This window comes from Poecilia reticulata, linkage group LG11, assembly GCF_000633615.1.
Source record: "Poecilia reticulata strain Guanapo linkage group LG11, Guppy_female_1.0+MT, whole genome shotgun sequence".
NCBI classification, from domain to species: Eukaryota; Metazoa; Chordata; class Actinopteri; order Cyprinodontiformes; family Poeciliidae; genus Poecilia; species Poecilia reticulata.
The window spans coordinates 24,878,747-24,904,949 of NC_024341.1; the positions used below are offsets into that span (position 1 = coordinate 24,878,747).

Genomic DNA, 26,203 nt, shown 5'->3' on the forward strand with positions numbered 1-26,203 from the left:
GCTGGGAATCAAACCTGCGCCACGAGAACCAAGGCCTCAATACGTGCGTTGTGCTTTGCCCCTGCACCACCATAGCACCCCCAGTTTTGTCTTATTTCAAGTGTGGTAAGATATTTGCACTAGAAACTGAACCAAAAGTGTTTGGTAAGGCTTTGTGTTTTTGCAGTGCTGAATCATTCTTTCATTTGTATTCCCCAAGAATCTCCTGTTTATCCAGGCTTTGTCCATTAAAATACAAATTGAGGCTCATCAATTATTTGGCAAAATAAGATTTTGATATAAAAATAATAAAAGTAGGAAAAACAGACCAAGAAGCCGGAAATTCACAGTGCAGGGACTCCTTTTCCCAACATCCATTTTTTAAGTGTGTGTAAAAAGTCTCTTATTCTCTTCCTGAGAAAGTTGTTGCACTATCTTCTTGTATCCTTTTTCCCTTTAAGGTTTAGATCTGAGAAATAAACAGAATCAAATAGGAAGTCAGAGGAAAGTGAAAATATTTTCATCGATTGACTCCTGGTGAAGTTGTTTCTTCTTACCTCTGACCAGCGCGTCCTACCGCCCGCCATACAGGTGGATCTTCACAAATGAGATGGTCTCAATGATGTCCTTGTGGCCCTTCTCATAAATGACGAAGATGTATTTCTGGTCTTCCACAGAGTCATTGTTCAGAGATGTCATGCAGGAGTAGCCGCTCGGCCCTGGCCAGATCTGGACGGCTTTGTTCTCCCAGGTTTTTCCGTCCGTTAGCGACCATCGTAGCGTCAGGTTTATTCCTGAGGAGAGTTCAGCAAGGTTACGCTCCCGCTGCGGCCTGAATGGACCCAATTACGATTTTTTTTGTTGTAAACACTACAAAATAAATGCGTATATCTAGTGTGATCTGCAAACGGTCTGAAAGTGTCCCACATGCGCAGTAGAGGGAGCAATAATGTCACATATAGAGAGCGTACTCAGTGTTTCGCCAACCGCCATGTTTGTAGATATGGAAAAGACAGAAACTATATGAAGACAGAAATTGAAACTATTAAGGAAAAGGTTGCGGTTTTTATTAAAAAAGAACTTGGATAGTAAGTAAGCAGATACAAATCATTTTTTGATTTTTAAAGTAAACTAAATAGCTTCATAGAATTTGATTATATAAGATAGATAGATAGATAGATAGATAGATAGATAGATAGATAGATAGATAGATAGATAGATAGATAGATAGATAGATAGATAGATAGATNAGATAGATAGATAGATAGATAGATAGATAGATAGATAGATAGATAGATAGATAGATAGATAGATAGATAGATAGATAGATAGATAGATCCTAATGAACCACGCTCGTCACCAGTAGGTGGCGATAATGCTACTAACGCCAGTTGTTAATCCCCAAGAAGAAGAAGAAGAAGAAGAAGAAGAAGAAGAAGAAGAAGAGCAGCTCCGTGTTTGCGGAAGTAAACATGGATGCTAACGGTGGAGCGTATCGATTTTAAAGTTGTTGTCCGATCAGAGCCATCATATTAACAACTTAATCCTCATTGTAGTTCGCCAGGTTTGTTGTCTTTCTTCCAACTTGCGCATATCAGGACGCAGAATAGTGACGTTTGTCGAGTATCAATGACGTTCCGTTCGGATGAACGCGACCTGGTCGTTAGGATTCAAGTCACATTTGAAAAGATCGGATATCCAACTGGCCTGGGTCGCGTTCGTAAAAAAACCGATCTGTGTTGTTAAGACTGTCCTGAACAGATCAGATACAGGTGGCATTAAGGCGAACCAAAAATCGGAATTGGGTCATTTCCGGCTGCAGTATGAACGTAGCTTAAGCTAGGTAGCTTTATCTCTTCTAATTTTACTAACAAAAGCGAACATTTGTAAAAGTATGTACTCTTTTGGTCGTTGGACGGGTTGGTGAAGTAGACCACCCCGTCTTTCTGCAGAGCTCCGGCCGCGACTGCAGGATCAATCAGCGCGGTGTCGAAGACCACCTCTTCCACCGGGAGCGTCAGGCCTCCGTCCAAACTGCGCACCACGATGCGGCAGTGGCAGTGGTAGTTGTTCTGGTTCCGGACGTTGATCATGATGCTGCCGTCCATCAACTCAACGGGCTGCAGGAAGGCAGAAACAAACGGGCAGGTTTCGAAAGAAAGGAGGTATGTTAGGAATAGGAATTTGTTTTCCAGAGCATAAAAAATGCTCAAAATCTTTATAAAAATACCTACATTTAATTTGTTTATAGAATAAAAAATGGAGACCCTTGGTGCAACATCAACAGAGGTTTGAAATCTTGCAGTTGAAGCAATCATACATCAAGAAAAGCATTATTTATTACATATAACTATCTAAATATTGTTTGTAAAAGCAGTGAATGTGGTCAAAAAGTCTCCAGAAAGGGACAATATTATCCAACACTGAGTTTTAATTAGTGAAAATATAGGGGAAAATGGAATCTGAACTTCTGTTGAATGTGTAATTACTTTGTTTTGTTTTGTTCTGTTCATCCATCTGTTATCTTGTCCTGAATCAAGGACCCAGGAACCAACCGTCTGCTGTGCTTGGAATATATTTTAATATATATCTAAAACTGTTCTATGTTTTAAAAAAAATGTTGGATGCAACACAAACCATTTCTCTTTTATTAATCCTTCATAGTAAGTCAGATCTCAAACTTCCAGAGACTTTTTCCTCAAAAACAGGCTTGAGCACAATGATTCTTTAAACTTTGATAAATGCAGCGAGGGTTTTTAAATTAAGTTTTCATTGTTGTAGAATAAAAACATTTTCTAGACAGCAAAATTTAAAAAAAACATTCCGTATAAAAAGCTGGAAATCTTTACTTCTATTAAGGCAAACACTTGAGAAACTATGTTGGACATAAAGTAATTCCTTTCTTTCTCTTTTTAAAAATTGTAATAATGCATGTTTGATTTTATTTATTTATTTTCATTTTTAATTGTAAAAAGGGAATGATAGCCCTTCAATACCTTTGGCAATTGTGGTAAAACGTTTGAAAGCCAGATTTTGTGTTGGAAAAAAAAAACATAGCAGCCATCAGGGGGCGATAGATCTCAGATTTAGTCTAGCATCAGCTGTTTGTCAGTGACTTAACTTTACCTGCTATTAACAGTTAAAACATTTAAATATATACAAAAAGCAGAATCCAAAGACATTTGGAACTGCACACCACACAACTGACGATATTTGTAGTTTTCTTAAAGCGTTTTCGCACGGAACGGAACGGAACGGTTCCGAGCGTGTTCGCATTACAACTTGCGACCGGTTCCCCCCGGCCCCATGGAACCACAGGAGATGTGGTTCCAATTGGGCCGGCCAAGCGGTTCTGCTTAGAACCAGCAGCTGATTGGCCGCTGGTTGTTATGGAGTCAAGACGTTGATTTTCCGTTGACAGCTGGCTCTCACTACACTGTATTTTATTTTGTAAAGAGTGCTCTTTTCAATATGTTTATTATTAGTTTTAATTAGCAGTGGATTCGTCTCAATATAGTGCAATCACCTGGTCTAATGATGAGGTATTTTTTTTCCTCCTCTTACTCGCTGATGAACGAGTACAGCCAGCTGCTACATCAAAACCATTGTTTAGTTTAAAAAATAATGACATCCGGCACCGCTTCGATGGCGCCCTCAGTGTAATGTGAACACAACAGGGCTGGAACCGTACCGTTCCGTGCGAAAACACCTTTAGTCATAGTTGGAGAAAACATCATCTTTGTGCTACAAGCAGCGCAATAAATAAAACAAAAAAATGGGATCTTGCAGCGTACAATCCTCTCTATCTGGACAGAAACGTACCTGGCACTCATCAGGGTTGAAGTCCTGAGCTTTCTTCGGTTGGTTGTAAGGGATGCTCTTCAGGGCTGCTCCGTTGCGCCACGTTTCTCCATGATCGTCGCTCAGGATGCAAAACACTCCGTCCCCCTCGATCGTCCCATGGCCGCACACCACCAACCGCCCCTTTGCAGGATCAAGGCGCTTCTATAGCACAAAAGGACACAAAGGGTGGAGAATTTAACAGCTCTTATTGTTATCACACAGGTTTTTATCATTTTTTTTAGGTAAACGGAATGAATGAAAGGGCAGCTAATATCGCTGCAAACCCCACACATCCTGGACACAAACTGTCAGAGTGCTGTTTAGGGCTGCAACAAATGATTATTTTAGTAACTTGATTGTTTATTCTGATGATTAATCAAGTAATCGAAAATAAAAAATGTCACATTCTGCAGATTTTTTATTATACAGTATTAAAAACGCATACAAAATACAAATAATTCGATTCCGTTTTTAAATAAGAAAGCAAATACTTTTTAGCTGAAAATACAATAACATAGCATTCCTTCAACTTGTGGCTGATCATTTGTAGCAAAGGATGCATAATAAAAACAACATCAATAGAGATGGGATGTAAAATCAAGAGAAAGTTCAAGCGTTGGACAACTTCTGTTGGTTTTGCTTACAAATGGGAGAAAAGCTTCTAATTTCATCTGCAACCATATGAGAGATGTCTGAGAGAGGAACCTTAAATGAAAATATATAAATGTACCTTAAAGGGTGTCAAACTTTCTATTTTATATTAAACTATAAGATTTCAAGGTCTGTTTTGTAGGAAAAGAGATGAAGGAGAGAGCAAACTCATGAATTATTTTGTGTACAGGTTGTAGCGACACAGTGGCCGATAATCCGGCGCCCGCAATGTAAACAGCACCTTCAAAGTCCATTGTTCCTGTTTGGACCAGGAATAAAATGTCCTCAAAATACCCACCAACTTCCCCCAATCACATCCTCCCCTTTGGAGGAGGTCTGAAAAACACAGAAAAATAAATCCATCTTCCTTTGCTACAGCATAATCTTACGCTAAAAGTGTAGAAAAATTCACAAACCAAGAATCCATAACAGCTATGATGTCGGATAAAGACGTGCATTGCAAATCTTATGTGACAAAGTTTTGTCAAATTAGAAAAAAATAAAGAAATTATTGGTGCCAATAATATTGGTAACTTTGCAAAAACAAAAAGAAAAGCTATTTCTTTACATTCTTATTTTCTTTGGCCCGACACAAAGCGTTGCCCTGTCGAGTACCTGCACCGAAATCCACAGGAAAACAAACAAAATGGAAGCAAATCAAACGAATTATCTGCATGAAGCTTGCATCACTTAGCAAAAAGATGCAGACAAAGACGATGCAGCGCCCAGTAGTGTTTGCACAGTTGGAATCAGGGAGATGATTTTAACTTCTCTTTATCCACCAACAGATAACCAAATTACTTAAACGTGTTGTATGGGTGTTAGGAGAACAGATAATCCAAGTGAATCAATAAAATGTTGTTTTGAAAACATAAAATCATGCTGGATGGTTTCAGATCTAACATGCAGTTCCTCATTTTGGAAACTGTTTATCTGCTCTTTTCACAATCTATTATTAGTCTCTATATAGCTACATTTTGCGCACTTTAAGAAAAAACTTTTTTTTCCCCCTTTAAAAGTCATTTCAACATAAAACTCAGCCTGGAGACGGTTCACTCCGACTGTCTCCCAAATTGCAACAAAATGCCCAGACTATTAATGAGAAAATTGCTTATAATAACTCAGTGCTGTCATGTGCAAAGAAGTAAAACAACTTTTATTATCAAGTGACTGAGGCTGGGACTCTCTTTCTTTCACTAAGAGTTAACAACATCTGAGCTCTTAGCTTGTGGGTAATTTTGCTATAAAACCATGTTATCACATGCAGAGAGGTCTGCCATGAAGAGGGATCCATAAAGCCGGGTTTCCTCGCTGCAGCCTGGCCTGATCCAACCTAAAACTGGAGATGACATGTTGGTTTGTTTACTCCGGCTCCAGCTTACGTGAAGAAAACGGCTAAATTTCCACGCATATCAATATTTCACACTTAAAAATGGGGGCAAAGATGGAAAATTAGGACATTTATTTTATTTTCAGTATGGAGTGAAAAATGTATGAAAGCAACCCATCAACCTCATGAGCAAGGATGAAAATCATGATTCTGTTGCTTTACAGAAGCAGTTTTCATCCACAAACTGACAAAATGTTGCAAATCCACTGTGACCAGATCAGATAAATGCCACTACATTAATATGTGAGCATGGCAAGTCTCAGTGCAGCAACACAACAACAAAATGAAATGCAAAATTCAGCCTTAATAATCCAGACGGATGATTTTTTTAAATTATGTTGGAAATCGACATAACTTTGAAACATCAGATGTTTATTGAGGCTTTTAAGGTGATTTTTTTCCCCCTCTGACTCGAAACAAGAACTAATTTTGTTTCCTGTTTTATTGTAAGCAGAATTTTAAAAAAAAATACCACAACTGTTCAATGTTCAGCTATAAAGGAAATAAAATAAACACAGTGACTCACTCAGGAGCTGAATACCTTTTCAATGACTCAGAAAGATTCTTCTAAAATGATGATCTCAGGCCTTTAACTATGTGCATGTGATGTGAAAGACATAACATGTGATTTCTTATGACCGCAATAAAGTGCAGCTGTAAAACAGGCCATTCAGCTTAAAGTTTAGCTAATTTTACATGAAAAGTCTTTATTTGTGGTTAAAATTAAAACTGAGCTGTGGTCTGCAGACCCTCCAGGACTGTTTTAAATGTGGCTGGATTGCAGAAAACATGGCATGAAGGTAATTATTATCTTATTTTCTTGGAACTCGCTAAACAGGTTTTTGCTGCAGCTTTCCTCTCTGTAGGCACTTTCTGCATCTCCACCATCAGTTACAGTAACACTGATGAGGAGGAAGCACCATTAGTGTTGTCCTGTTCCCATCACCTCATCAGCAGGGTTGCAGTCAAAATGCTGCCACTTAACAGAGTGTGGCATCCTGAAAAATAATTTTAACCAGGAGTACAGCACTGGGTGCATACGCTTGGTGAATCCTGTCAAACGTGAGAAACCCTATGAAGTTCTGCTTGTACATCTAAAACTTCTTTCTCCTCCTTGATAAATGTGATGGCAAATTTTTACTTTGACAATCTGAAAACTACATTTTAAACTGCAACCTCCCAGCGCCGTCTCCCAGCAACCAGCACAGCCACGCCGGGGTTTCTGCAGGTTTTTCTAACTCAGACATTTTAAGGCCTTTTTAAGACCACTATGAATAAACTTTAAGACCTAAATCATAACAGAAACGTACAAGAAAACGGCATATTTTATATAGAAGTGCCAAGAAGGGATGTAGCATCATATAGGTTGGCAACAAAAGTGTCATCCAGCAACTGGAGATAATTGGCACTTACCAATGATAGAAATTAAAGAGCAAGCTAGCTAGCAGGGTTTTATTAGCAGCTAGTTAGCGGTAGCCTCAACTGAGAAAAATAAACTACATAAAATATACAAAATTAAATAGTAATGCCACAACAAAATTTAGGACTTGTGTTAACGTATTTAAGGCCAACTTATACATTTCTAATTTTAGATACATTAATTTAAAACTTTTTAAGGATGCTTGCTGCAGTTTGGAAGCGTGTGTGTATCGCGTCAAACTGTTTTATTGAGGGATCCGTCATGAAAAATCAAAGCAACAACAAATAAATTTTGTCTTCTTTTTTCAATTTGGCCATAAAAAAATCATAAAGAAAATACAAAAACAGAACAAAAGTGGCATAAATGAACAAGAACAACTCATTAGAGGGGCATCGATTTAGCTAGCAAGAACTATGGACTCAACACAGGCAACCGATTTATCTGCACTGATTTCCTTAATTTTGGGAGATCAGCTGATACTTATCGATCTTATCTACCTCAGCAAAGGTCTAAAAATCAACCACTGGCCTCTCCTGCTCTGCAGTGAGAGAGACCAACCCTCCAGGTCATGTTTACACGTTGGCATTTAACAATATCCGCCTCACTGTTGCCAACTCTGCAACTTTCTTGTTACATTTAGCGACAATTCAGACAGAAAACTGGTATTGAAAAATTTGGAATCGCTAAGTCACGCTTTTTAGAGATCAGTAATCGCTGATCGACCAGAAAACTGCAATCGGTGCATCACTAATCCTCAGGTCTCACCCACCTCCTTTTCCCCTCGACTTATATCTTATTACATCAAAGATCAAATCAATCCTTCTTCAGTTAAAGTTATCAATATATTTTACAAGGGGTCCCAAAGTTTTATTGAGTCCAATCAGGATTCTTACATGCTGACCTCTCCATAGAGGTCAAAGTTCATGTATGAAGAACTGGGAAATTCTAATGTGATGTTATTCAAGCATATCGGGAATCTCCTTTCTCACCTGGATGCCGAATCCCGGCCCAGGAGCGAAGGCCTTCACTCCCAGCTGGACCGAGAGGTTTTTGGGTCGGCTCCAGCTCAGGCCGTCGTCCCAGCTCTCCACCATCATGGTGCTAGCCGGCTTGCAGTGGTACAGGTGGAAGCAGATGCTGTAGATCACAATCACTGAACCAGCCTCTTCATCCACAACCACGGAGCCCAGGTTCAAGCCGTCCGGAAAGGTGCCGTCGTCCACTATGAAGGCGGTCGGAGACCAAGTGTTTCCTGTGGCAGATGATGGAAGTGAAACAGACCTCAACTTTCTGGAAACCAAAAGCTTTCACGTGATCCACGAGTCTATCCAAAGCCCATAAGTATGTGAAGCTTTATTTGATATTTTTCAGTGTGGTGGTCCTGCCTTTGTCAGTGGATCGCCTCACTGCGATAAACTTTGCCCCTATGTCTCCGGACGACGACTTCCTGCCCTCGGCAATGGCCAGCAGGCTTCCTTGGGGAGTAAAAGTGATGAGCGGGATTCTGTAGGTGTTCACTTGACCCTGGGCGCCGCTCACCCACAGCAGCTGCTCCTCAAACACCAGGGGGTCAAGCTAAGCAACACAGACGAGATGGTACAGAGTTAGCGTCGAGGATAACAAAGGCTGACAAAGGGAAAGATGAATAGCTTGAATGTTTGAAAGCAGAACAGGTTGAGGCATGAAAAAATATCTGTATCATCAGCAGTCTTGCTACAGTCTGGTGAGTGTGTGAAAGGGAAGTACAAAGCAGAGCCTTGAGCAACCTCACCTCATTTCTGTTTGTGAGAACAGCAAACAGGTGGAGAAAACATGATTACACCTGAATAATAGTGGAGTTTAACATCTGGAATGAGTGTGGATATATTATATTATCAGCAACACCCAAACTCTACTTGGAAAGTTTTTTCTTAAAGGGCGGTAATATAGATTTCCAGGCACGTTGTGCCGTTTTATAGCACAATCAAGTAACTATGTTACCTTTAGCTGTTATAATAATGCTGAATTTATCAACCATAACAAATTAAATTTGATGCGTCTGTCTCTTTAAGAAGCTCCTCCTCTGTCTTACGCTCCACCTTAATTAAGTTATCACATCAACGCTCCTCCATTATGCCATTTACAACCATTCTTAGGAAGGCTGGACTGAGAATTAGTTTTTATAATAAACTCAGGCAGTACCACCAGGGGTTCACTATAATGTTATATAATACTATAACAGTGCATAAACTTGAAACAAAGTCAATTTTAAACAATGCTGCCCTTTCTTCCAAGTATTTTCAGAATTTAATGATGATAACTCCACTTTAGCAGGAAGAAACCTCCAGCAGAACCTGGCTCAGTACAAACGATCATCTCCCTCGACCGACTGGAGGTTTGAGGAGACAGAAAAAAAATCCCTAGGAGCAAGAAGTCTGGTTTAAAAAAGTTTTAAAATAAAAACCCAGCCCTTTTTTCTTTGTTTTGCTTCATACCAACGATATGGAAGCATGGAATCTGTTGGAGTTTAAAATTTTACCCAACTTCTAACGTCTGTCATGTGTAATGCGCCAGTTCAACTCTGTAAAGCTAACCGGAAGAGAAAAAAAAGCTTACCGGAAACTGCCCTAATTTGCCGTATTTAACCTTTTCCTGTTTGTAACCTCTTTCTATTTGTAACCTTTTCCTGTTTGTAATTTTTGCTCTTTTGCCTTCCTTAAGCCTCCTCGTTATTTTAGTTTCTGTTTATGTAAGTTGCTGTACATTTTATTGTAAATATAAAAAAAAAAAGCTTGCCGGAAGTTGTCTATGCCGTAAACAGCCGTCCTCCTCTGCGAAGAGAGAAGTACAGCAGAGAAGTACCGAACGAGGCGACTATTAATGCTAATTCAGTATTTGTAAGCGTGACCAACACGGGCTGAACGGCTTCGTTCACGTTCCCCACTGCCGTTGATGAAAAGAAACGGCGCAGAAAATTGACGCCTTTGTCCAGAAGTTCTCTGTTCGCAGGTTGGCCCGGTTTAGAAATCTGGAATGTGAGACTCTCTGTTGAATATGTCCATAATATTCCGCGCAGATAAGAAGACTACACTCTTTGGATAACATTTCTACAACCTGATTAACTTCAGAATTGATCAAGTTCTTTGTGGAATCAATTCAACAAAATATCAGTAACATTTCTCAGACATTTCAGATGTTGACATGATTGATCCCCATTGTTGCTGCAGGTTTATCAGCTGCGTATCCATGACGCAAGTCTCCACATACATTGATCTATTGATTTGAGATCTGGTGATTGTGGAGGCCATTGGAGAACAATACACCATCATGTTCCAGAAACCAGTTTAAGGGGATTTCAACTTTTGTGACATTATCCTGCTGAAAGTAGGATAATGCAGAGGAAGTCATCATAAAGAGATGGAAATTATCAGCATCAATACTTAATTAATGCTGAATTGTGTCAATGAAATATCCCCAATGCCTCCACAAGCCTGAACCATTGATAATGCAGGATAGATCAGTCCCTTTATTTTATTTTCCCCTAATTTTGACCCAATAATCTGAATGTTGCCACTGAAATCAAGACTCACTGCACCAGAAAATGTTTTTCCAGTCTGTTATTGTTCAGTTTTGGTGAGTTGGTGCCAATTATTGCCAAAGTTTCCTATTCTTAGCTGTCATAAATGATATATGATGAGACCATCTGTTACTCGAGCCCTTCTGATTTAAGGTTGCAATGATATTCATCATACCTTGATCGTATTCAGCCGTTATTCAACCCATTGTTGCCTTTTATTATTCATTATTTGTAAACCCAAGAGATAGTGGTGTGTGAAAGTTTCAATAGAAAAGTAGTTTCTGAAATACTGAAACCAGTCCATCTGGCGCCGACAACCATGGTAGTTTCTAAATCGCAAGTTCCAAGTTTTTCTTCCGCCTGATACTCAGTTTTAGCTTCACTTCCAGTGTACCTAATAATATAGCTGGTGAGAGCCTATTTGTAGATATGTTAAATAGAAAACCAAACAAACAGGAGTAAGAATGTAGAATATTATGTAAGATATCCGAATTGATGGGGCTCTGAGCATCTTTAGCCCCAAATCCGATTTATTTTGAAATTCGCCTCTAGAGATATGAAGATATGCAGAGTTTTTACCTTGGGAATCCTGTTGTCAGTGAAACTACTGTATCCGGGTGGAACTGAATTATCACTGAATAAAAAATGTAATCTAACTCGCTGGAAATATGAAACTGCTAAGGCATTCACTTTCAATTTTGCTCTTCATGCACAACAGAAGGCTATATAGAGTATTTGTAATAGTGCAAAGATTCATTTGTTTGTGTCAAGCGAAAAAACAATTTTCAAAAAAAACCTTTCAGCAGATATAATCAGCTTGGAATATTTTTTTTTTTTCCAAAAGCCTGTAAAAAAATCACGAGTCCAAACCAGCTTTACGAGAAATTCTGGTTCCTGTAAATTTGGAATAAAGCAGGTGGAGTTTGACACTAGATGACATAACTGAATTTCTCCATTTCGGTTTGACTAAACCACTACATTCATCAGCTTTATTAATGCGGTTTTTACCTGCTTCGACCAGCATATAACAGTGTTATACCATAATAATGATGGGTTAATAACAGTTTCAGTGTACCTGAGCCGGGCTGTAGGCACAAAGACATCCGGACAGCAGCGCACTGAGCAGTAAGAACAGAGCAGAAGACAAACTTCCGGTTTCCATGTTTGGTTCAGGTCCTCCAAGTTTCTTCTTCTTCACTCCGAACAGATAAAATTAAACAAAACGGAGCCGAGTGACCAAACAAGCCACCTGAACTAAAAACCAACTGTCACTCACTGACTGGTGCACATTTTATGCTCTTGTTTATCCGGTAGGTCATATGATCAGGAGGTCACGTGACTGCCGCGATCTGTCAAAATAAAACAGGAAATGACGCAACGTACGTCGCACGACTCGCACCTATCAAAACCTTGTCTCCGTTCACTTTTTTTCTTTTTTTTTTTTTTTAGCAAACGCTACTTTTTAATTTTGTGTTTGTATTATTTAAACAAACTTGTGTAATTATTAAGGTATTACTGTTACATATTTTTACTGCTACTACCAATAATAATAATATTTAAAAATAATAATAAAGAAAATGGTAGAAATGTTCATTTATTATTAGAATAGTTGGACATGATGTACAGGTGGAAGCATACAGCTGTGACTATTATAATTATAACTTGGCTACTTTACATTTTAGATTCAGCTGCTCTCCTCCACTATTACTACGTCTTCTACTATTGTTAGAAGATTGTTGTCATTAATATCAATCTAGATTACTTCTCTATGTTTCTGGATCCTAATCTTTTTGTAAATGCTGCTGTTTCACTATACAAATCCATAAAAATAATAGTAATAATAATATTCGTAGTTAATATAAACAAAACAGGGAATTGGTAGGAATCCGAACATGTTATCAACATTATAAAGTGGAGGAAATTCAACAATACTGCTACTTCTGTCGCCATCGCTATGAAAATCCAAAACCCGAACATCAAGTTGTAATTTATAATTGATCCAATAGTCATATTAATCACCCAATAAAAACTGCACAATAAAAGTATTTCAATATATCATGTAATACAGCAATACTACAAATCAGTTTGTCTGCAGTTACCAGAATTCAGCCACAAGGGGGCAGAACTGACCAGAAACTCAATAACTTTCTCCAGTTGAACAGATTTTTAAATCATACTTTTTAGTTTTCCAGTCGCTTGAGGGGTTTTCCTTTTTGTGCGTGATAAAAATCTGTCACATTTCGTGCTTTCTTGTTCTGGAAGTTTAATCTTAGTCTAAGTAGAACATTTACTTACAGTGTTTTGGAAAACAGCTTGTTTTTCTTCCAATAAAAAGCTATTTTCTTACAGGTTCAGTGTACAGCTAACAGTTGCCATGCCAACAGATTTTCCTACCTGAGTTATGGATCTCTGCAGCTCCTCTAGAGTTTCCTAAGCTCTCTGATGTGGCCACATCTTGTGCCAAAACATTTTCATTAATCAGGAGGTCACGTGACTCCTTTAATCAATGAATCCTTTATGACATGACATTTTCTAAATAAAACATAAATAAAACAAAAGTAGACTTTTATAAATTTGATTCCTCTTTTACACTAATTGATTCTGTTTTGAGAGATGTCTGTATCATTTTATCTGGGTGGAATAAAGTAATTATAAACCTTCCTGGGGTGTAAATAATTTTGGGCTTACTCTCTTAAAAGAAAATTAGTAAAAAAAACTCTTTTGGCACTTTATTACTCCCTTCTTGTAATTCTCAACCAGCTTTTTGTAGGTTTCCAAAGATATTTTTGAAGATTTATTTTGGGTAATGAGGTCAAACTCTTTAAAGTTATAAAGCCACGCTAATATTTCGTTTCTTTCTCAGCTTTTCTGTCTAGTTTGGACTCACTACAAAACATTAACACTACCTCCAGGCCAAAGAAACATGTTGGTAAAATTATCTTAAGCCTAAATTTGTGTATTTAGTACATTTTTCTCCTTTTTGACATTGAAATAGACAAAATACTGTCTGGAATTCCCACTTTTTAAATAAATGATCAAATATTTTCTGAATTGACTGATTTGTAGGATTAAACATACCTTTTGAAAACACTATCTTCTACTCTTTAAGTCAAATAAATGTAACAAGTTTTATATTTTGAACCTAAATGTGTTTGTGAAGGATAAACTTACAGTAGTAAATTGTGTTAACTTTTTTATTAATTTTGTCACACCTTCTTTTCTTGCATATTGTGAAATTATTATTTGGTTTAAATTGCAGCAGTAAGTTAAAACTCACAATTCAAGATAAATGAACTTAAAAACAATGTTTGGACAACTTGTTAAATCAACTTCATGAACTTTAATTTCTGAGTTAAAACCAAAACAATTCAATTGTTGACTTACATTGCAGTTTTGAGGCAGCGGTTGGACTTTCATTTTCAAATTAAACCACTTTATGTGAAACACTTTATTTAGAAAAACAAAGACATTAAACAACATGAAGTCTCTCACTCACTTCTCCATATTTATGGAGCTCTGCGGTCGAGACACTTCCCATTTATCCGTGTTTTTGTCTTCAGTGAAAGAATCATAAATATATCTGAACTCTTGGCATGACCTCCACTGACTCTTTGTACTTCACAAGTTAATGTGTAACAGCTCCAATAAAACGTCAGCAAGCTGACTTATCTTTACAAATCCTGATCAAATAAAAGCACTCCATGCATTAAAAAAAAGCAATCGTTTTGAATCCAGACGTCCTTTTTGGACCGTAGAGGAGTTCCGCTTGGTTTTCTTCTTGCTCCTCCTGCAGACATGAGGATCACAAACCGCATTCCTGCAGTCATGAGGCACAGTTGATCTGAGTCACAAGCCACAGAGCGAAAGAGAGGAACAAGCCGAACACGTTCAGGCATGAAAAGGGAGAAGAGACGAAGTCTGAACTGGCATCCAGCTGCTTTCAAGGAACCAGTTTAAAAGGCTCTACACTTCTCAGGAAGAATGACGACGCGGAGACTCATCGACCAGAAGATGGACTTTCATCTGAGCCACAGGTGGGAAACGTTCAGAAACAGCATCTCCGGATCCGTAACGCTGCTTTTTGATTCTATTTCTCGCCGAAATCAAACTTTTTAATTGAGAAAAAGTTTGAAAAATGTTAGCAGACTTCCTCTTGTTTAAAGACACAAACTCTGAAAAAAAAAAAAAAAACGCTTTTCTATTAAAATATGTGACGTCTAATCCTTTGACACATATTCAAGCTGAGTTCATACTGAGCAGGAAATGTTTTTGGTGTCATGTTTACAGCAACGCCACACGCTGAAAGATGCTGCTTCCAGATAAAGATGTTTTTTACTGGTAATTTGGTCAGTGTGGTAACAAGGCACTCAGCGTGCTGCTTAAGATAAGGCAAGGCTGCTTATTGCATGCATGCAGTCTGCACTATCAGGCGATCAGAGCTCTGTGTCAGCAGGTCTTCATTAACGAGGAAGTGAAAATGAAAGGAGCTCTCGGAGGCGGGGCTGTGTTTTCACAGTCTCCTGCTAAAAATGTGACAGAGCCGCTGATGGAGGGAGAAGGTTGGGTCTGCGAGTGGGATTTTTACTTGATTCTGTTTACCAACAGTAACTGGAAACGGTTTCTAACAAAGACAAAGGAGGAGAGTTTCTGAAAGCTAAGTCTGAGAATGAGAGCATGAAGTTTCAGTGTCACTAGAGTAAATGTCACATAGGATCCAAAAGCAGAAGTGGCCGGGTTTCCTGCTGGCTGTCATGCTTCTTTTAAGTAAACAGTCGACGTGTTTATGAGATAAAAGCCGAGGCCGTTTTCAGAGCCTTTCTGGCACAAAGGTTCTGCTTTTCCAACCATGATATGCTGAAAGTTTTCCGCCTCACGTATCGACCCAGAAGAGCTCCTGGCACCAGCTGTGAAGCCCGAAGCAGCTTCTTGGAAACCGGTTATAACGTGACACTGGCCCACAGCCAAAAACACTGCCTGGGGTTTTTCCAACTGTTTCAGGGTCATTTTAATGAGCCGAGTCCAAAAATCTCGTTGGTTTTGCTCAATCGGGTCAACTTTCTGAGCTATGGAGCAACATGAGCATCAAAATGCAAGACTTGTTCTCACATCTGGATCGGTTTCCTGAGGATCTGGACCAATGAGGGATGAGCAGGAGAGGTGAAGTCGTAAAGTTCAGTTTACATGTACTCACCCTTATCAGTGTTTATTATTCAATTTACAGAAATCCAAGTTTGCAGCACTTAATTAACACACTGTCAGGACTCTGGGGTTTTTGGTTTTGGGTTTGATCTCATCATTGCCCTTCATGGTCATTCCAGTTTGATTATTTGAGGTTATTTAGTGTGATTAGAATTGCCTTGTTGTTTTCCTTATCTGCAGCCCTTCCTGGTGTTTCTAGTTAGGTTTATTCTTTAGTCAGGTTCTGTTTCTCTTGTATGTCTGAGTTCACGTCGAGCTTCTTTAGTGATTACAGTTCATTTTTATTTAATCCTTCTAGCTCCCCCCGTAGTGTTTCTAGATCTTATTTTGTCACTTTAGGTTTAGTTAGTCTTTCTTTAGTAATTCTAGTTTATCTCTTTGTTCAGATCTTCTAGTTTCTCTAGCTCTACGTCCCCCAGTTCTTATTATTGATCGACCAGCCGTCTTTCTGTTTAGGTTTGTTTATGTTTTTCCCTCAGGTCTTTTTGTCTCTTATTTTAACATGTGTCCGGTTTAGGTATTTTCAGCTCCCTGGTGTTTCCTCCCTGTTTTTCCCAGTATATCTCCTTAGCTTCCCTGTGCCAACTTCTCACACCATTTATCTCATCTTGTTAGGTCCATTGATCCGTTTACTACCTCCCAGTATTTAAGCTTCTCTATCCCAGTCACGCCTCGCCGGTCCATGTTTCCTTCCCTGGACCACTTGTTGTTTCCTTGTGTTTCCAGTTTGTTTTGTTTTTGGATATTTTTTGTTGGTTGATTTTCCTCATTAAAACATCCACTTATTTCTACCCACGTCTACTGCCTGCTGCGTTTGGTTTCCACCGCCACACCACACCACGAAAAGCACTCTGTTAGAAAACAGAAAAACCGGTTTTGGATGAGAAATATTAATGAACTGATAATGTCACAAGAATGTCAACAATTTAGTCAGACGATCAGATTTCTCTAAATCAAATTAGAATAAAATCCTGACCTGATTGAGAAAAATGGACGTCATCTTTGGATTCAGCGGTGCAAAAATAATCCTGATTCATTTTAAAAAAAAACCCACACAGATAACTTCCAAAGAATATGTTTTTTGTAACCCGGTGTAATTTAATGCTGATAATTATGCAGAATTAGTCATAACTGCAGTTTTCACCCATTAGTTCACAAATATTCACTTTATGACCTGTGATATTTGATAAAACAGGTTTTACTGAGTGTAAAACCTGTTTAATGTAAATGATAAGTCTGCAGTAAATGAAAGAGGATTGCTTTAAAACTCATTCACACAGAGCAAAAGTCATTAAAATATACTTTAAATTACTCCATACAAGATGAATAATATAAAACGTACAAAATCCAGTTGTTTTAATTGTAAATTCTTTCTATTCTTGCTCATAAACTTTCACCAGTAAAGCTACTAGCTTCGGCGTTAGCGGCGGCCATTTTCAAACTGTTTTTGCTCCAACTTAAACTCATTATTTTTAAAATGTTTTGAACAATTTCAAGTGCACATTACCTAAACGTAGCTCCATTTATACCAGTTAAATTCTCTATTTTAAGCCAAATGTTTTTAATCTTCACTCACTTTATTCAACAGCTAAGCTATTAGCGTTAGCATCAGCTAATTCATTTGCCACTTTTGTAAAAGTAAACAACTCTTTTCTTACTTTTAGCTATTTGGTGTTAGATGCTGTCTTTTATTTCAGCCATTTTTATTTTAAGTATGTATATCTGCTGTGTTTTACTGCTCTGAATATTTTGACCTTTTTTCATTTGCTCTGTTTGTTTGCTGGTTTTCTGAAACCTTCAATGTTTCAACTGAACAATCTTAAAAGATATTTCAACATTGGTTTTAGCAACTTAAGAAACAGAGCGAATATTTTTGTTGGTGTTTAAAAACACACAAATGTTTTATATTAGTTCCCCTGATGACTTTGTTTATAAAGCTACTGTCACATTACTAAGGAAAATCCCCAGAATAATGATTATTATGTTCTTTTTCTGGACCAGTTAAAGTTTAAGTAGGTTGGCAGAGAGATTTTATTCTTACTTTTTGTTCAGGACCTTGTGACCTTTGACCTGATGGAGGACAGGAATGGGGACTGCCAGGCGTCGGAGGAGACAGCTGTCGACTCTGAAATCAGACGAACCCAAACGGACCAGCAGACTAACAACAACAGATCCAGATGGACAAACGGTACCAAAATGCTGCTTTTATTCTTTCAATATCAAAGGAATACCTAGAATTTAATACGAGTTATATTCATATTAATGTTTGTTCATCAAAGATCTATTAACAGGTGGCGTCATTTCACTTTATTTTTTTTACGCTTCAATTTGATTTTTTTTCAGTCAAGAACATTTTTGACTGAATCAAATACAAATATAAACAAATTGAGTTTAGGTTCATTAACTGATCAATTGTTATTAGTTATATCTAAATATATTTACAAAAATAACTTGGAAAATATATGTTTTTAAACCAGTTTGTAGATTTTGGATGTCTGAGTTTATTTATCCATTTCTTTCAGGAGTATAAAAACTGGTTTCCAACTCTTGGTGTCAATATAACTAAGGTTGAAGTTATTTATGTTTCTTCACAAATTTCTCTCAAATATTTAGCTGTTTTTGATAAAGGTTATGTGGAGATGAAATATAAAATAAATCAGCTGAAGCCTCTTACATTTAGTTATTGTCACAACCTCAAACTTCCATTAATTGTATTTTATTTATACATGATAGACAAACACAAAGTATTGAATAATTCGGACTTGAAAGGAAAACAATACGTTGTCCTTACATTATTTTATAAGTGAAAAATGAACACTTACTACGCATTTGTATTCAGCGCCCCCTTTTTACAAGTTGCTATGCTCTTTAGTCACATTTGAGAAAAAGTTTCCCAATTATCTCTGATTCATAGAGGAATTTTTTACAGTTTCAATGTGCCAAGATGGCTTTCTTTCAAAACAGCCAAGCTTCAATGTTTCCACACAGCTGGATTTGTTCATTCTTGACCCTCTTTAAGTTTGAACCTTTCAATCAGGGCTGAAAACTCAGTTATGGGCCAAATCAAATATCTTTTTAAACGGCCAGTTGTGGCAGAATGTGTCGATAAAACCATTAAACTGTTAAAAAAATGAAGAAACAGCTGTTTGTTTGTGTTTTTTAAAACACGCTGACCAGTCCCTCCAGGGTTTTCTGATTGTTTTTTGTGGCATTTTCCAATCAAAACAATAGATTCTGTAGAGCTACTTTAGAAATATTTGTAGGAAATCTTAATATTTGCGCTAATGTGCGAGGTTAAATGTGACTTTTTATTACTCGAATTATCTTTCACGGACTATAACTTGATATCTAGTTAAGGCTGAGGCAACAGTCACTTAAGCCAAATGTTTTTGACAAATTTTGAGAAAACTTAGCAGTAAAATCAGAAGAAAATGTGGAGATTTGTTGATTTTGTGTGAAATTTGCAAACTTAATTGATGTAATTTGGAGCCTAGAGGGCCACATAAAAAGCTATGGCGGCCCAGATTTGGCCCCCGAGCCTTGAGTTTGACACAAATGTGCTTTAAATAATCTTTTCTTCTTGTCTCTTGGCAGGTCAGTGTGTCGCGGCGATCCCGACCAGTTCAGCGCTGAGCCCCAGATTTGATCTGGATCTCTGTCGATCCAAACTGGAGCAGGAAGGTTTTGAGGTTAGTCAAATCATTTCATTTCACAGCAAATACAGGATTTTAATTCATCTGAATTAATACATTTTCTGTATGTTTTAATCAGATTCCTGTTAGAGACCTGGAAGAGCCACTGAAAACAGCTCTGGATGTCCCCTCAGTCAGAAGATACATGGTTTTCAACTCGGGCCTTTTCCACTTTGTTTTAGCGCCGGTATTTAAAGTTTAGCAAACTCTTTCTCTGCTTTTACTTCTTCATTTTATATTCTTTGGGTTTTTTCGATCTTCCTTATTAACTTATTTTTATCTAGACAGTCAAAAAATATGAGTAAAGTAGACACAGGAAGCAAGCATTTCCCTCTTTCATCAGGTGACAAAAACTATTTGTGTAACTTCTAACTCTGCGATGAACACAGCGAGTTTGTCTTGTAGATTGTGCTAACAAATAAACAAAAATAAATAAATAAATAAATACAGTGCTGCATTAATAAACTCATCAAATGATCTGGTAGGTGTGTAACAAGAGTCACACTCTGCAAAAACACCAAATCTTAACGAGTATTTTAGTCTAGTTTCTAGTGCAAATATTTTAATACATGTGAAATAAGACAAAAGTAACTTACAAGTAATTTATCAGCAAGAAATAGAGGCTTTATTTAAGTCAATAATTCCTTAGTATTGATTTTTAAAAGTACTAGTTACTTTGGCAGATAAATTTACTTGTACAAAACATTTTCCTCGTGTTTTTAGTGAAATAATCTGTCAGTGGAACTAGAACTGGGTTGCTAGGTTACGGGCTGGTCATGGCTGCTGTTGCTAGGTAACGGCGCCAGTGGAACTAGAACTTTTTCATCAATATTAAGGAATTATTTACTTAAAACAAGCTGCTGTATCTTATGAAAAAGATACTTTTATGTTAGTTTGGTCTTATTTCAAGTGTACTAAGATCTTTGTACTAGAAACTAGATAAAAATACTTGGTAAGATTTTGTGTTTAAATATCTAAACACCTCAGTTGATGCTTTGTGGAACCATTTTTTGCTGCATCTAAGCTTTTTGATCTAAAGTTGGACTTTGTCTTTGCTTAATTGCTCAGTCAATTAGAGGCACACTGTCAATATCAGTTTTCAAGTTTTCTACAGATTCTTCATTGGGTTTAGTTTTGGACTTTGACTAGACTAGGGGTTGCCAAACTTCCGCCCCCTGGTGGCAATTCTCCATCTCCACACTTTATAATTTAAATAGTCTGCCAATGAAATTAGTATTTTTTCATCAATATCAAGGAATTATTTACTTAAAACAAGATTTTATATCTTGCTGTTGAGCTACTTTTGAGTTTCTTAATTCAAAATTTGTACTGGAAACAAGACAAAAATACTTAAGATTACTTGATTTTGCAGTGTGTTTATTGGCATCTTTGATTTTAAAAAATATTTAGAAAGTTTAAAATAAATTGTAAATTAATCTTCCATCTTTCAATCTTACAATAATTAGGATTATTGTAATATTACATGTTCAATCATTTACATGAGTAAATGACAGTTTGAGTACGTATTAGAAACAAAACTTGCCATTGGACCATTCCTTAGACATGCAGATGGATATACTTTAATTTTTGAGTGTTTTGCTCCCTCCAGGTGCTTTATGTGGTGCTGTGGTGTGCAGTTTTCTCAACCCTCCACCTGTACATCACCGTTACCGACTACTGGGTCCTCATTCTGTCCGTCAGCTTGGTTTCCATCCTCCTCACCACCGCCATCATCTACATTCTTCATCACAGTAACAAAGAAGTAAAGCCTGGCATTACATTTCAGCACATACCTGGACACGTTTGGACTCATTAACAAGCTACATTTCTTCTCTTCGATCAGATCAACATCAACATCGACGTTCGGTTGATCCAGGTGAATGAGAGAATGATGAAGCATAAATTGATGGTGGGTGTTGCCGACTGGGTCCAGAACTGCGCCGGACAAATGCAGGTACTTATTTAAAATCTGAAAACTGTGTTTTAATTTTTGCCCCAAATCAAATAAATTGTAGAAGTCCCAAACTTGTTCATTTCATTAGCTTGTAGCCGATGACCCCATTGCTGACCTACAGACAATGCTACAAAATATGTTCAGAAAAATCTACTTTTTGAATGTCTTTTCACCGCACATGCAATCTCTGTCACATACAATCCCTGGAAAAACACACCGAAGTTTGTTGCTCTAACATGACAAAATGTCAAACAGATGAAGTTTTATATAAAGTCACAGATTCACCACAGTTGATCTGTGTGATGTTGTTTACCAAGCTGGAATCAGATCACAGGTTCAGCAAACCGTTTGTTTTCTCCTGTTTGTGTGTCTGCAGCTGTACTTGGTGTACTGGGACATGTCTTACTGCTTGAGGACACTGTCTGACACTTTAGAGGAGCGCAACTTCGTGACAAATGAAACGCAGGTGAGCCGACTGCGACTGTCGCCGTTTGTCCTCCTGCTGTTTGACTGACTTTACTGAAGCTCCCCTGGTTTGCCCTCATTCACGTTAAATAGAAACGTAACTCCAGACGCTCGGGAAGCCGTGCTTCTCTCGGTTTAAGCATAAATTCAAGGATGTTGCGGTACTTGTGGTTTCCAGTCTTGTGTCAGAGCAATCAGATCAGTCTCTCTCCTCAGAAAACCATGAAGAGCAGAATGTCACATCTCGTCTTGGTGACGAAGCTCCCTCCCATCAACCCCGAGGCCGGCGGTTCAGATGTCGAGCAAGACTCTGATGAAAACAGACCTCTGCTGAGAAATGAGGACACAGGGTGCAGTACGCCGCCCAGCCAGTGGGGGGACTCGAAGGTCACCTCTAACTACTGCCTTGTTCCTGAAGCTTCACTACCTGCTCAGGTGAGATGTGAATCATGTGGATGAGTGGATGTTTCAATAAACAAATCCTGTTTGATCAGGTTCTCAGGCTCCATTTGGTACAAATAATTAACCCTTTCACTGCAGTGGACAGCTATCTCAAAGCCATTTTCTTGTGTTTCTTGTGGGTTTTTATGTTATAAATGCACACAGACCACTGAAGTGGACACGAGTGCATCATACAATACACTGCCAACTATTGGCCATCCACCGCAAGTGCAAGAAAATTTTTGTTAAATCCAACATGGCAGACAGACGAAAAGGCAACTCAGGAAAATCCAGTCCCTCCTTCTACTGTAGGCATCAAGTAACCCCTAAACACCAAGACGACTGACGTATTTTCAAAATAACAACTTTGTATTGGAGAAAATTACAACTGATCATCTAGAAAAAAATACTAGAACAATTTGACATAAAGGATCATAATTAATGCATGAAAGGGTTTTTATGTGATTCTGTTTGAAAAACCTAAATGTATGACTGAAACGGTCCAAACAGAAACATCCACTTATGAACAACAGAGGGCGTCTAGTCTTCTTATTGCTCAGGGAGTCGACGGGATCTGTGACTCAGGGATGATCGATTGTTGGTGACGCACCGATTGCAGTTTTTTTGCCGATCATGGTTACCGATCTTTAAAAAGCCTGACCTGCTGATTCCGATTTTGGCTGACGCCAACTTTTTGTCTGAAATGTACAAATGTGCAGACATGTTCTGGTGGGCCGGTCTGTCAGTAAAACCTCTCACAGCAGAGGACAGTGGTTGAAGAGGCATAATTATGCAGCAATTTTAGGAAATTGTAGTCAGGATTGAACAGTTTCGAATGATAAACTCAACTTTCAATTAAATTTGCAGTTCATTAAGACCTCTTGGGAAGCCAGCTGTGCATTGTCCAAGGACACAATTGTCTACAAATAAGCACTTTGCTGCAGAATTGCAGAATTCCATTTTGCACAATTTCACGGTCAATAGAAACAAAACTGCTGTCACAAAGGAAACGTCCAAAATCAACACAATCCTGGTCAGACGAGGCCAACATTAGGCTCTTTGGTCACAATGATTAGGTTTGTTTGAAGAAGTCTAGGTGATACCATGCAATGCTAGCTGTGAAGCATGGCGGTGGTAGAACCGTGGCTTGGAAGGTTGCTATGCTGCCAATACTAACAGATCGTTGCATAGAGGTGAAATAATGGAGAAAGACTCCATTCTGATTCTCTAACTTTACCTCTGGTGACCTTTCAACTTTGCTGTATTCTTTCAGGCTAAAGCCTACCAACTTCTGATGACCTACAGTGCAGCGTACGTAAAGCTGCTAATGTCTGAGCGGCTGGCCGGGCCATCCCGTCACCGCCTGCGGCCCCTGAGGAGCCACTGCACCACGGCGCCGGTCTGCCTCTGCCAGTACATTAAAACCAAAGTCCTTCGGTAAAAAAGAAAACTGAAGGCAAACAGACAAACGAACAGGATTTATCCTTCTGGAGCCAACGTGGATTCAAGTTATCCGCTGATGGACTCGTTTGGACCGTAACTCTATATTTTGTTGATGTTTTTTCTCTTCGTCCTGTGATGCAGCTCGTTTTATTTTTTCTTGCCTAGTTTCTGATTTTCTGCCAGCTCTGTGTTTGCACCACCTGGATGTTAATTTGTTCACATTCAGCCAAATGCTGTCATCGTTCAGCCCAACTGCTGGCAAACAATATTTATAGTTGTTTACACATGACAATCGCCACCATATTTACTATCTAGAGTCGTTTAAATTATTTATACAAATGATAATTATACTGTAGAGCTGTTTGAATTAATGTGCTGTTTAGTGAGCCACGAAGAAAGCTTTTCTGTGCTGTGAACTGTTAGGACCTTTAGTTGAAAAGGAATGAATGGATACAACATCAATCACATTGATTCAAACGTGAACTCTTGATCAAATGGAGAAAAGAAAGTACACCCACTTTCCATTTGGGCTTTTTTGCATCAGGACATAATAAATATTATCTGGTTTTTAGAGCATTTTTGGTACAATGTTCCCTGGAACTTAACAAAATGCAGCTTTTTGAATCATGATCTCTATTCTCCATCTTAAAGTTGCAGTACTTATTTTTTTATAAAACATCTTTTACATGTATGCTAAACCCTCTCATCATAACATAAAAGTGGAATATGAGACAGAAAATCTTTGAAAAGATCAAACACTTCCACCTCTTCTCTGAGCTGTGATTGTCGCCTGAAGAAATGCAGCGCTGCCAATCATCCTCGTGTACGCTGTTACGTAAATGTGTTAATGATGAAGAAACAACAGGAAAACCATTAATCTGCCATAACTGGTGACCATGCTGGCTATGCTGTAAGGATGAGCAGGTGCATGCGAGGGTGATTGACAGCGTTAAGACCAGCCTCCTGGCTCCGATTGATTGTTTCTAGTTTGCACTGGAAGAAGGCAAAGGAGCTAAATGTTTTTCATATATTATCTGTCTCATCTCTACAGTCATGACATGGAGACAGTTTCAACAAATATGTAAAAAAAGGTTTTTGTAAAACTGCATCCTAGATATCAGAGGCTGAAACTTCATCCTATAAACATCCTTCTTAGAAAGTCACTGTTTATCTCCCAAAAATTAAGATTAACTTAAAAAAAATTTTTATATTCTTACATTTTTAAACAAATAGACAAGGTTTCTAGTAAAAAAAAAAGAGAAAAAAAATCAGCATGCATTGGATTAAAAAAGATTAGAGAGAAAATAAGAGGGAGTGGAGCCAACCTGTGTCTGTGAGATCACAGATGGCCATTTAGCTTCCTGAAGAGATCCGGTGTCTCTGAGATCGTTTAGCTTGGCCTCGAGCTGCACGCCTCCGTCTTCCATCACAGAGTCTCGGCTTCCCCTGGGTCAGCCTCGCTGGATGTCTCACTGTGTGTGTTTGTGTCATCCTGCTGCACCATGCCGGGCTGCCATCGCCGCCGCCGCAGCATCAGGCCTGGTGATGGATGGAGTTTTGGGAAGCTGGGTGGAAAATATCTGCGCTTGTTGAACTGAAACTGGAGGCTTACAGTCCACCGTAAAAAGAAAACACAGCAAAAATACCAAATCTGGCCAAGTGATTTTAGTCTAGTTTCTGGTGAAAAGATCTTAGTACACTTGAAATGAGACAAAACTAACATAAAAGTAACTTTTCAACAAGATATAGCAGCTTGTTTTAAGTAAATAATTCCTTAATATTGATGAAAAAGTTCTAGTTTTTCATCAAACTAGATGAAAAACGTTGCTAGGTGGGCGTTACCTAGCAACGCCCACCAAGCATAACCCGCAACCTAGCAACCCAGTTCTAGTTCCACTGACAGATTATTTCACTAAAAACACAAGGAAAATGTTTTGTATAAGTAAATTTATCTGTCAAAGTAACTAGTACTTTTTAAAATCAATACTAAGGAATTGTTGACTTAAATAAAGCCTCTATTTATTGCTGATGAGTTACTTGTAAGTTACTTTTGTCTTATTTCACATGTATTAATTACATTACATTTGAAATAAGGCAAAACTAACTCAAAAATAACTTATCAGCAATATATAAAAGCTTGTTTTAAGTCAATAATTCCTTAATATTGGTG

At 38.1% G+C, this 26,203-nt stretch overlaps 2 protein-coding genes across 4 annotated transcripts; one reads left to right on the forward strand and one right to left on the reverse strand.

Annotated features, from left to right (window-relative positions):
• Positions 1-94: 94 nt before the first annotated feature.
• Positions 95-12,172, reverse strand: neu1 (neuraminidase 1). Its single transcript, XM_008422766.2, has 7 exons — positions 11,915-12,172; positions 8,669-8,858; positions 8,273-8,535; positions 3,802-3,984; positions 1,880-2,099; positions 537-773; positions 95-448 (listed from the first exon to the last, which is right to left on the reverse strand). The coding sequence occupies exons 1-6, from the start codon at positions 11,999-12,001 to the stop codon at positions 553-555; spliced, it is 1,164 nt and encodes a 387-aa protein (XP_008420988.1). The 5' UTR covers positions 12,002-12,172; the 3' UTR covers positions 95-448; positions 537-552.
• Positions 2,062-24,609, forward strand: tmem268 (transmembrane protein 268). Of its 3 annotated transcripts, none has more exons than XM_008422767.2 (9): positions 2,062-2,144; positions 18,091-18,226; positions 19,633-19,727; positions 19,810-19,917; positions 21,340-21,492; positions 21,574-21,684; positions 22,061-22,150; positions 22,366-22,584; positions 23,864-24,609. In XM_008422767.2, exons 2-9 carry the CDS (start codon positions 18,112-18,114, stop codon positions 24,029-24,031), a joined length of 1,059 nt encoding a protein of 352 aa, XP_008420989.1. In that variant the 5' UTR covers positions 2,062-2,144; positions 18,091-18,111; the 3' UTR covers positions 24,032-24,609. The 3 variants fall into 3 exon arrangements, with proteins under 3 accessions (XP_008420989.1, XP_008420990.1, XP_008420991.1); XM_008422768.2 differs by lacking the exon at positions 2,062-2,144 and adding an exon at positions 14,686-14,873; XM_008422769.2 differs by lacking the exon at positions 2,062-2,144 and adding an exon at positions 15,361-15,996.
• Positions 24,610-26,203: the final 1,594 nt, after the last annotated feature.

Bases quoted from the DNA above. Each gene is read 5' to 3' on its own strand.
- neu1 (XM_008422766.2), bottom strand. From the start codon at position 12,001: ATGGAAACCGGAAGTTTGTCTTCTGCTCTGTTCTTACTGCTCAGTGCG. The intron at 3,985-8,272 runs GTGAGAAAGGAG...TTTGTGCTATAG, and splicing joins GGCCGGGATTCGGCATCCAG to AAGCGCCTTGATCCTGCAAA. The intron at 774-1,879 runs GTACATACTTTT...AACTCTCCTCAG, and splicing joins CCCGTCCAACGACCAAAAGA to GAATAAACCTGACGCTACGA.
- tmem268 (XM_008422767.2), top strand. From the start codon at position 18,112: ATGGAGGACAGGAATGGGGACTGCCAGGCGTCGGAGGAGACAGCTGTC. The intron at 19,728-19,809 runs GTTAGTCAAATC...TGTTTTAATCAG, and splicing joins TGGAGCAGGAAGGTTTTGAG to ATTCCTGTTAGAGACCTGGA. The intron at 22,585-23,863 runs GTGAGATGTGAA...GTATTCTTTCAG, and splicing joins AAGCTTCACTACCTGCTCAG to GCTAAAGCCTACCAACTTCT.